Source organism: Chiloscyllium plagiosum, unplaced genomic scaffold, assembly GCF_037043375.1.
Source record: "Chiloscyllium plagiosum isolate Xiang-an unplaced genomic scaffold, Cpla_swu_hap1 HiC_scaffold_12, whole genome shotgun sequence".
Lineage (NCBI taxonomy): Eukaryota > Metazoa > Chordata > Chondrichthyes > Orectolobiformes > Hemiscylliidae > Chiloscyllium > Chiloscyllium plagiosum.
In genome coordinates this window covers 50,138,663-50,150,090 of record NW_028270150.1, presented here as the reverse complement: position 1 = coordinate 50,150,090, position 11,428 = coordinate 50,138,663, and the positions used below count along the sequence as shown (strand labels likewise).

Sequence of the window (11,428 nt, the reverse complement as noted above, 5' to 3'; positions counted from 1 at the left end):
TATCAAGGGCGGTGGCCAGTGTGGCCCGGGTGGGGTGACAGGGAGGGGCACAAATGCGCCTGCGCTCCGCCAGCTTAACCGAAGTTTGGGGGCGGCCGCGTGGCTGGTAGGTAGGCAGGCGGTCAGGCAGGTTTCCGTTCCCATGGTGATGAGCGCAGCCTCTTTCCCCTCCCTTGGTTCCGGGACTGAGCCACTCGAAAGTCCGCCCCGAGCCAAGCTGAGTGCAGCGGCCCACATCTGGGCAGCGGGTCAGTGTGATGGGGGTGGACGAGGCTTACAAATCGATGGGCGGGGTCGGCAGATACCAAGTATACCTCATCGTCTTATTGAACTTGCTGCAGGTGAGTAAGGAGCTGAACTCTGCCCGACAGATGTGCCAGAAGGAACTTTGTCAGGACGCAGTAAATGTGACTCAGCAAAGGGGAAAAATGAGTTTATTCGAACTTTTAAGCTTGAATTGTCCTTTTCGATAAACAAAGAGAAATGATCCAACCGTAGGTAGCTTTGTAACATGTTTTTGATCGCTAAATGAGGCAAATTTAATTTACTGGTATTAGCTTCTTTTTAACGAAGTCCAACATTGTATCAAACGAGGATTTATAGTTGAAGTTCTGCTGCTCATCAAAACCTTTGTAGGGGAAATTTTATCGTTTCATATTTAGAATTCTGATATCTGGTTTAAGTCTTAGAAATGGACAGTTCCTCATTGAAGTCCATGTCTGTCTGAAAAATTCAAATCACCTGAGGGAAATTAAGTTACATAGACATCAATAAAAGTGCTCCTGGTGGAGTCGCTGCATCTGGACCTGGAGACCTGGGTTCAAGACCCACCTGCTCCAGAGGTGTAATGACATCACTGAGCAGGTTAATTAAAATAACTTACATGCTCGTGAGGTTATGGGATAGTGACTGAACTAGTAAACCTTTGCAACAGTGCCTTCAGTTCCTTTGTCCAGATAGTCACTGGTTGCTGTCTTGAAGACTCTTTTATCCCCACTCTTCGCCTTCTGCTAATCAGCTGATCCACTATTTTAGTCAGTATCTTGCCCTTAATATTGTGGGCTCTAATCTTATTCAGCAGCTTCCAGTGTAGCAGGAAGGGGTTCAAATCCCACCACGGTAGAAAACTAAAACCTATCGGATTCACTAATGGAAGTCTGAAATCTGTGTGTGCATCACACACACCCTCCTGTGTGTAAATTCAGACTCTTGGATGTGTTTGCAAGCCTCCTCAAAAAAGGAATGAAACTTGGACAGACCGCCTGGCACAGTGGTTCAGTGGTTAACACTGCTGTCTCACAGCACCAGGGACCTGCGTTCAATTCCTGCCTTGGGCGACTGTGTGGAATTTGCACATTCTCCCTGTGTCTGTGTGGGTTTCCTCTGGGTGCTCTGATTTCCTCCCACAATCCAAAGATGTGTAGGTTAGGTGAATTGGCCATGCTAAATTGCCCAGTGTTAGGTGTATTAGTCAAGGGTAAATGTAGGGGAATGGGTCTGGGTGGATTATTCTTTGGAGGGTGGGTGTGGACTTGTTGGACCAAATGGCCTGCATTCTCACAGTAGAGAATCTAATCCAATCTAGAGTAACATCTGGGGACTGTGCAAAACTGTCCCACAGTTATACTCAGACAATCGTACCCATACCCATCATCACCATCCTTGAATATGTCCTGTCCCACTAGAAGTGGTGGCACACTTGTACACAAGCTGAAGGTGCCTTTAAAATTTGAACAGTGATTCCAGAACCCATGAAGTCTCACGGTACAAGGTCAGACATTGGTCACAAAATGTCCTGCTGCTTACACTTACTGTGCTTCTACTGGATAAGGGATTTCAAAGTCCATTGCCAAGAAGTGCTCAGACGTACACTACTCACACATGGCTAGTCTTAAAGACATTGCCACAGATCCAGTCTAGCAACTGACAGTAGAGGAAACGTAAAAACCTTCTTGACCTTTGTGTCAACTAGTTAACGGGTGGCACGGTGGCACAGTGGTTAGCACTGTTGCATCACAGCGCCAGAGACCCGGGTTCAATTCCCGCCTCAGGCGACTGACTGTGTGGAGTTTGCACGTTCTCCCTGTGTCTGCGTGGGTTTCCTCCCACAATCCAAAAAATGTGCAGGTTAGGCAAATTGGCCATGCTAAATTGCCCGTAGTGTTAAGTGAATGGGTAAATGTAGGGGATTGGGTCTGGGTGGGTTACGCTTTGGCGGGTCGGTGTGAACTTGTTGGGCCGAAGGGCCTGTTTCCACACTGTAAGTAATCTAATCTAATCTTAACGTAGCACACTCACCTATCTCTTTATGATAATCATGGTAGGAGCTTAATGAGAGATGGAGGAACAAGAAGGCCTGCAGACAGTCACCAACGCATAACTAGGCCAACACATAAATAGGGTCCTAGTTTCTCCGAAATGGAAACATCTCTTCCATGTCCACTCAATCCAAACCTCTCAGAATTCTGTAAGTTTCAATGAGATTTCCCCTCATCCTTCTAAACACCATTGAGTACAGCCTCAGAGTCCTCAACCACACGCTATATGACATTCCCTTCATCCCTGGGATCATTCTTGCAAACCTTTTTTTTTGCACCCATTCCAATGCCAGCACATCATTCCTTTGATACAGGGCTCAAAACTGCTCACAGTAATCCAAATGTGGTCAGACGTGAGCCACATACAGCCTCAGTAGTACATTCTGCTGTTGTATTCTAGTTCTCTTGAAATGAATTCTGTCATTGCATTTGCCTTCTTAACTGTGAACCGAACCTGCATAACAATATTAAGGGAATCCTGAATCACTACTCCGAAGTCCTTTTGTGCTTCAGGTTTCTGAAACCTTTCCCCATTTAGAAAATAGCATATGCTTTTCCTAGCTATCAAAGTCATTAACTTCACACTTTGCCACATTGCATTCCATGCCACTTCTTTGACCGCTCTCCTAGCCTGTCTAGCCCTCCTTCTGCAGCCTTCCCACTTCCTTGACACTTCCTATCCCTCCAACTATCTTTGCATCATTTGCAACCTTAGCAACAATGCCCTCATTTCCTTCATCCAGATAGTCACTGGCTGCTATTATGAAGAAGACTCCTTTATCCCCACTCTCTACCTTCTGCCAATCCTCTATCTTAGCCAGTACCTTGACTCTAATATTATAGAAATAGAAATAGAAAAATACAGCGCAGTACAGGCCCTTTGGCCCTCGATGTTGCGCCGATCCAAGCCCACCTAACCTACACTAGCCCACTATCCTCCATATGCCTATCCAATGCCCGTTTAAATGCCCATAAAGAGGGAGAGTCCACCACTGCTACTGGCAGGGCATTCCATGAACTCACGGCTCGCTGAGTAAAGAATCTACCCCTAACATCTGTCCTATACCTACCACCCCTTAATTTAAAGCTATGCCCCCTCGTAATAGCTGACTCCATATGTGGAAAAAGGTTCTCATGGTCAACCCTATCTAAACCCCTAATCATCTTGTACACCTCTATCAAGTCACCCCAAACCTTCTTTCCTCCAATGAAAACAGCCCCAAGTGCCTCAGCCTTTCCTCATACGATCTTCCTACCATACCAGGCAACATCCTGGTAAACCTCCTCTGCACCCGTTCCAGTGCCTCCACATCCTTCCTATAGTATGGCGACCAAAACTGCACACAATACTCCAGATGCAGCCGCACCAGAGTCTTATACAACTGCAACATGACCTCAGGACTCCGGAACTCAATTCCTCTACCAATAAAAGCCAGTATGCCATATGCCTTCTTCACCGCACTATTTACCTGGATGGCAACTTTCAGAGATCTGTGTACATGGACACCAAGACTCTTAATTCCAGATTTTTATTAAATTCAGATTTCACCATCTGCAAAGGTGGGATTTGAACTTGGGTCCCCACAACATTGCCTGGGTATCTGGATTAACAGTCTAGCAATAATGCCTCTAGGCTATCGCCTCCCCCACATAAGCAAGCAGATAGGAAATAGTAATCATCAGATGGTTTGAGTGAAACAGGTAAGCTGTGTAGCTCCCCTGAAGTCTTGGTTTGGGCAAAGTATGCTTGGAGCAGTGCAACAAGGACCAAACATGTGGCACTACAAGAGGTTAGTTGTACAAGATGGGAGGAAAAAGCATCAAAAGGTAGTACTGAGGGGGGAATTCTTTGGTTAGGGGAATAGACAGGACATTCTGTGGCTTTAAATATAATATTTTGCAGTGTTGAGAGAAGGATAAGGAAGCTAGAGAATGTGGCAAAATAAATAACAGCATCTTGAAGAGTCCATAGTACAGGGGAGATGGTACTGGATGTCTTAAAATGCATAAAGGTGGATAAACCTCTGGGACCAGAGCAGATGTACTCTAGAACTTTGTGGGAAGCTAGGAAGTTGATTGTTGAGATATTTTTCTCATTGATTGTCACAAGTGAGGCACTGGATGACTGGACGTTGGCTAACATGTTATTATTTAAGGAAAAATCAGGGAACTAAAGACCAATAAGCCTGACATCAGTGGTGAGCACATTGTTGAAGGGGATCCTGAGGTACAGGATTTACATGTATTTGGAAAGGCAAGAACTGATTAAGGATAGTCAACATGATTTTGTGTGTGAGAAACCATGTCTGACTAACTTGATAGTGTTTTTGAAGAAGTGACAAAGGGGATTGATGAAGGCACAGTGGTGGACGTTGTCTATATGGACTTCAGTAAGGTGTATAGCAAGGTTCTGCATTGTAGACTGGATAACAAGATTATATCACATGGAGTACAGGGAAAACTAGCCATTATGATACAAAATTGGCTTAATTGTAGGAGAGAGAGGCTAGTGGTGCAGAGTTGCATTTCAGACTGGAGGCCTGTGACCAATGGTGTGCCGTAAGGATCGGTGCTGCATCCACTGCTTTTTGTCATTTTCTATAAATGACTTGGATGTGAATATAGCAGGTTTGGTTAGTAAGTTTGCAGATGACACTAAAATTGGAGAACTTGTGGACAGCGAAAAAGGTTACCTCAGCATATAACAGGACCTTGAACAGATGGGCCCAATGAGCTGAGGAGTGGCAGATGGAGTTTAATCTAGATAAATGTGAGGTGCTCCATCTTGATAGGGCAAAACTGGGCAGGATTTATACACTTAATGGTAAGGACTTGGGGAGTGTTGTCAAACAAAGAGACTTTGAGGTAGTGAAAAAGGCGTTTGATGTGCTTGCCTTTATTGGTCAGTGCATTGAGTATAGGAGTTGGGAGGTAACATTGCAGCTGTATAGGATATTGGTTAGGCAACTCTTGGAATACCATGTTTAGTTTTCAGTGTCCCTGCTAAAGGGAAATTGTTGTGAAACTTGAAAGGGTTCAGAAAAGATTTACAAGGACGCTGCCAGGGTTGGAGGGTTTGAACTATAGGGAGAGGCTGAAAAGGCTGGGGCTATTTTCCCTGGAGCATCGGAGGCTGAGGAGAGACTTTATAGAGGTTTATAAAATAATGAGGGGTATGGATAGGGTGAACAGTCAAGGTCTTGGAGACACAAGAAGGTTTGAACCTTTTTGAATGACATTTATAAGAAGAATGATCTGCTAAATCCTTTGAGTTCTGCTCAGACCTTGATAGACTTTGGAAAATGGTTGGTCATTGTATGAAGCAATACGTCATGGACTTTAACAACTCTCATTACAGATTGAAAATATTCAATTTGGGGAAACTTGAATCAGTATTTATATTTTAAAATGTTGGATTATGCTAACCTGTTCCAAATTGACAAGTTTCTGATTCTAATTGCTATTTGGTCCTCGAAGAAGGAAACCAGGCTGGGTCAGTTGTCTCTTTTCTTGAATAAAATTCTAATAGTCTTCCAGTGAACAAATGGAACCATCATTGGTGTCACAATGAATAGAGGATTGATTGCGAGATTTTATTTGTTCGAGATATCATTGAAGGTATCTGTAAAATGGAGGAATTAAATAAAGACAGAATTAAACTGAAAACAGTTTTGCAGATCTGGCTTTTACAACAGAAAACAGAATTGGAATAACATTAATCCAAAGTATCAGTTAATGTTCATATTATCCAGGACTTGAAATATGATGACAAAGTTAACTGCTCAAAGTGTTAAGGTGGAGTGTCTGGGCACCTCCTAATGGCCCATCCTGCAGACAGTTCTAAGGCAGTGAGTTATGAAACATTGTATATTAATCACAGGAATTTTAGTCCTCTGGCAAATGTGTTTGTGAACTGACTCACTTTAACAGTGTAGTGCTATATTGGGCTTGAATTCTAACTGTATGTGAAACAGTTTTGTTAAATTTGTTATCTTGAATTGTTACGTAGTGGGGAATAGACACAAAGTTAAGAAATATAAAAATGTTAGCTTTGTGTTTGGTGATTGCTGTATATTGAGTTTACAAAAAGAAGTTGTACTTCAATATCACACAGCTGGAGTGAGCCAATGAATAAGTACAAATGTTGTCTGTACTGAGATACCTTTTTGATGAAAAATATGCAATTAAACTTGAATTAAAGTATGATGAGACTATTAATTTTGGAAAGTCTGTCAATCTTCAGTTTGCCAAGCTAAGATATTATTATAACTTGTAATAAACCCTGATGGTTCTTATCAGTGTTAGACAAGTATTAGTGGAAATTGGATGATTGATATCAGAGAAGGGAAACAAAATCAAATTATCTTCAAGTTACATAATCTGACTGATTTTGACAGTTTGCGCACCCTCCTTGTCAAAGGGTGAAAATCCTGCTAAAAGTGATGGATGTTTTTAATGAAAATTATACCAAACTAACAGAAGGGATTATTGGGAAATGTAAACTTTTTAAAAATGTTTTGTAGGATGCCTTCCCATCTTTTTGTAGGCCTTCGATTAATGTGTAATTTTAATGAGATAGTTGTCATCGATCCAAGGACAAGGGTCATAAACAAATTTCTAAAGGAGGCAAATTGCACAACTTAATTATTTGTATAGAATTTGGATATTTTGATTCAGGTAGTTGTGAAATGTTAGCTTTAGACCAGAACACCTGGGTTCATGTCCTGCTTGGTTCAGAAGTGTGTCAGAACATATTGTTTAAAAATAGAAGGTAACAGTTAAGGTAATTCTAATAATTAATCAAGAAAATTTGCAATTCATCTAGTGCTGGATAAGAATGGTATCAAGAATGTTGTCAAAATACATGTTGAATCTAATATCATGAATGTGGATATTTTGCCAAGAGGAAGCATGTAAATGAATTATAGAAAGCATATAAATGAGTTATAGGAGGGGAACAAAGATGGGTCCTTAAAGAGGTGGTGCATAGACAAAGAGAAAATATTGCTGGAAACTTTCTGGCTATGATTGGGTGGGAAGAATGGAAATAGGTAAAGGGCACCCTATTAAAACTGCACAACAGAAGAGAGGGATTGGAAATAAATATGGTTAACCACATTTAAGGCTGCTTGGAAGTTGAAAATCATGAGGAATGATAATGCACTACTGTCATGTCCACAGAGGAAGTAATATCTGGAGTATTGTGTACATCAGTAGTCATTGTATTTAAGGAAGGATGTAAACACGTTGGAGGCATGCCAGAGAAGGCTGTCTAAACTAACACCTGGAATGGGTGGGTTGTCTAATGAGGAAAGTTTGGACAGGCTAGGCCTCTTAGCTGTTGGGAACTTTTAAGAATAAGAGGCACCTTGATTGAAACATGCAGGATCCTGAGAGACTCAGACCAGGTAGGTGTAGACAGCTAGTTTGATATTAAGACTTTTAAGGGAAAATCTACAATTAGCAGTCTTTTTTTAAAAAAACGTCAGTGGTTAATCCTTTAAAACAAAGTTTAGGCAAAAAATTCTGAGAGGAGTGAGTCTTTGTAACTCTCTGAAAAGATGTTGGAAGCAAGGTTCTTGCATGCTTTGAAGATAGAGGCAGATAGATTCTTGTTAAGCAAAAGTTCAAAAGTTATTGGGGTAAGAGGGTATTTAGATTTGAGGTTATAATTCAATTGCACATGACCTCCTTGAGTAGTGGGATAGACTACTCCTAATCCTGATTGTGTATTTTATAGTTTGATTAGGACAAATTCACTGTTGGGGCAGGAAAGACCACACATTAAGGTTACAGGAAAATCTGAGTAAATCAGGGGTAAATTTTGCATTATTTGCAGATTTTTTTTTTCATGCATCTTACCTTAATTACAATGGTCTTTATGGATTGCTAAGTTCGTGGTCAGTAATTTTTGGTATTGATGCAAATAATTGATCACATGAATCATTTAATTGAAGGCTAAACAAACTGACTTCTCTGAAGTGAGGGATTATGATTTTGAGTAAAGGTAAATCTTCAGAAAACCGGAATAATGCTTTCACTGACCTCTTGTTTAAGTGATAGACTCATAGCAGTAAAGTATATTATTCATTAGTACTGACACTGGATGTACTCATTCATTGTGCAATGACTCCTTTCTTTAATTAGGTTTTTGTTGCAGCCCAGGCAGTCTTCATGACTATAGCTGGAGCAAGGGTACCTTATCACTGGGACTTTGGAAACATTTCACCAGCTTCAAGCCACGATAACATTTCAATCAATCAGAATGAGGCATTTAAGCACTGGCTTCATATGGTGAACAAGTCTGAGATTCAAAGGCATGTGCATTTTGATACTGGTTCCTCATCTGTTATCAGAGAGGTAGGTAAGACTTTTAAAAAATGATTACCTCATTTGAAATTTGTTAAGTCAGTAAATCTATAATGAAACCTTCAGGGTGTGTGAAAATATTTAGTTGTATAGAAATGAGCTATTACACAAAGTCTGGAACAAAATTAGAGTTCTCTATTCATGAAATAATGTCAAAGATCAGGAACTAGAATTATTTTGGTTATAAGATCAGAATGAATAAAAGCAGAAAAACTAGTCTTTCAACCGCTTGATCCTACACAGTTAGCCATTCAGTGAGATCACCACTGATCTGATTCTTACTATGATTTCATTTTACTGCACTCATACCCATAATTTTTGACTCCTTTGTCGAGTAAAACGTTGTCCAAATAAGTCTTGACTAGATTTAATGCCTCAGTCTCCACTGCTATCTGGGAAGAGAATTCCAAATACTAATGACCCTCTGAGAGGGAAAAAAAAGTTCTCTACATGCCAGAAATCCTTTATTTTTAAACTGTATCAGTTCTAGATTCCCACAAGAGAGTGCTTTTTAGCATTTGCTCTTTTGAGCCTCCTGAGAATCTTTTATCTGTTCAATAAGATTTGGAATGACTAGATTACAGTTTGACCTGTTCCTCATTGACATCTTTGCTGTATTTTGACAGTGGTTCCTCATTGGAGATGCTTCATACAAAATTTTTTTGGCCAGTTCAGTATATTTCTTTGGTGTCTTGGTTGGTGTAATCATTTTTGGACAACTTTCTGATCGATTTGGAAGGAAGAAAGTTTACTTAACAGGTATGGATATTAAAAGAACAGTATCTTTATTTATCAATTTATTGATATGAAGGTAATTCAGTATGAACTAAGAGCATGAAAACTTTCTGTTTAATTAGGGAATACCATCAAGAATATGTCAGCTGACCATCCATTTTGGTGCACTGCAGCAGTGAAGATTTTCCCTCATTTGTGAATACATATAAAATAGATTCAAAAGAAATGGGAGAGAAGTAAATTTTTTGCCCCTTAAATCTCTTCTGCATTTAGTAAGATTGTAGCAAATCTTCATAGGTTTCAGATTCTATCCCAAGCCTTAGATGTCTGGACTCTAAGGAGATCAATTAATTGAAGATTTCAATTTCTTTAAGGACTGAGTATCTTTAGTAGAAATTCCAGCAATCATACCCCTTTGAGTGAAGAAGTTCTCCTCTTGGTCTGAAATGGCTGTCAGTTTATCCTGAGACTGTTCCTCCTATTTCTCGAATCTGTAGCAAGGGAAATCAGCCTTTCATCTTTTACCCTGTTATACCCTCTTAGAATATTGTGTTCTTTGAAAACACCTCCCATTCTTCTAAACTCTAGAGAATATTGGCTAATTGTAGTACATCTCTTTAAATGAAACTACTCTGTTAAGCCAGGAAACCATTAAGCAAACCTTCACTGTTCTGCTTCTACAGCAAGTATATCCTTCATTCGGTATGAAGATTAAAACTGGAAATAATATTGCAGATTTGGTTGCACCAAGACCCTGTGCAATTGCAGTAAGACATCCTTACTCTTGTATTCCAACTTCCTTTCAATAAAGGCTCAAATACCATTTTCCTTCATAATTGCTTTCTGTATCTGTGTTCTAACTTGTGTACAAAGGTATCTAAATCCCTGTGAAACCAACAGTTAATGGTTAATTCTGCATTTAAACAATATACATCATTTGTATCTTTCCTGCCGGATTAAGTAACATTATATTTCCCTACATTGTACTCAATTTGCAATTGTCTTATCTTCTCAATTAAGCAGATTCTTTCCTTCTGACGCCCAATGTTCCCACCTAACTTTTATGCTGCATATAAGCTTGGATACATTACACATTCACTTCATCAAACTCAGGCAAATAGGTTATAAGATGATAATTGAGGCCTCAAAGCTGAGGCTTATTTCACCCTATTAGAACAGCTTGCCAACTTGAAAACGATTTGTTTATTTCTACCCAGTTTTTTGTCTTTCATCCTATGAGCTATACATGCTAATATATTATCCCCAACTCCATGCATCCTAACCTTATGCAAAACCTTTTTTGTGATACTTTGCTGAATACTTTTGAAAATCTAAATGAACTACATCCACTGCTTCTTAATTATCAACTTACGTTGTCAAACTAACTCGTTGACAAACATAACACCCTTGTTTTTTTAATACACTGTCCCTTTATTTATCGATTCATAAAGTTATACAGCATAGAAACAGGCTCTTCGGCCCAACGTATCGATGATGACCAACAAACACCAAACTATACTAATCCCATTTACCTGCAATTGGTTGATAGTTTACTATTTCCTGATATTTTAAATGCTCATCTAAATGCTTCTTAAAGTTGCAAGAGTATCTGCTTCCACCACTCTCTCAGGCAGCATGTTCATTTATCTGCTACCCTCTAGGTGAAAAAATTCTTTATCAGATCTCCTCTGAATCATTTGTTTCTCATTTTGAATTTCATAGAATCCCTACAGTGTGAGCCACCATGTGGCCCACTGGTCTTCGACACTTACCCAAGGATGTTACAAGCCTTGTTAACAGCTGTTTCAACTTGTCTGGCCTTTTTTGAAAGATTTATACACATGAACCTCGAGGTCCCTATACTCCTCTACTCTAAGCTGCACCATTGACCCTGGATTGTATCTCCCAAGTTTTTTCTACGAAAATGCATTACCTCACATTTCTCTGCAATGAATTTCATCTGCCAGGTATATGCTATAGAGATAGAAGGAAATAGCAATAATACT

At 40.0% G+C, this 11,428-nt stretch overlaps 1 protein-coding gene across 3 annotated transcripts in view; it reads left to right on the top strand.

Moving 5' to 3' along the window:
* Positions 1–230: 230 nt before the first annotated feature.
* The window catches only part of LOC122555175 (solute carrier family 22 member 15-like), an 81,601-nt gene continuing 70,403 nt past the window's right edge, over positions 231–11,428 (top strand). For all 3 annotated transcript variants that reach the window (XM_043700908.2, XM_043700907.2, XM_043700909.2), the window contains exons 1-3: positions 231–341; positions 8,466–8,678; positions 9,314–9,446. In XM_043700908.2, the coding sequence (XP_043556843.1) occupies positions 258–341; positions 8,466–8,678; positions 9,314–9,446 (430 nt within the window). In that variant the 5' untranslated portion in view covers positions 231–257. The remainder of the gene's footprint in view (positions 342–8,465; positions 8,679–9,313; positions 9,447–11,428) is intronic.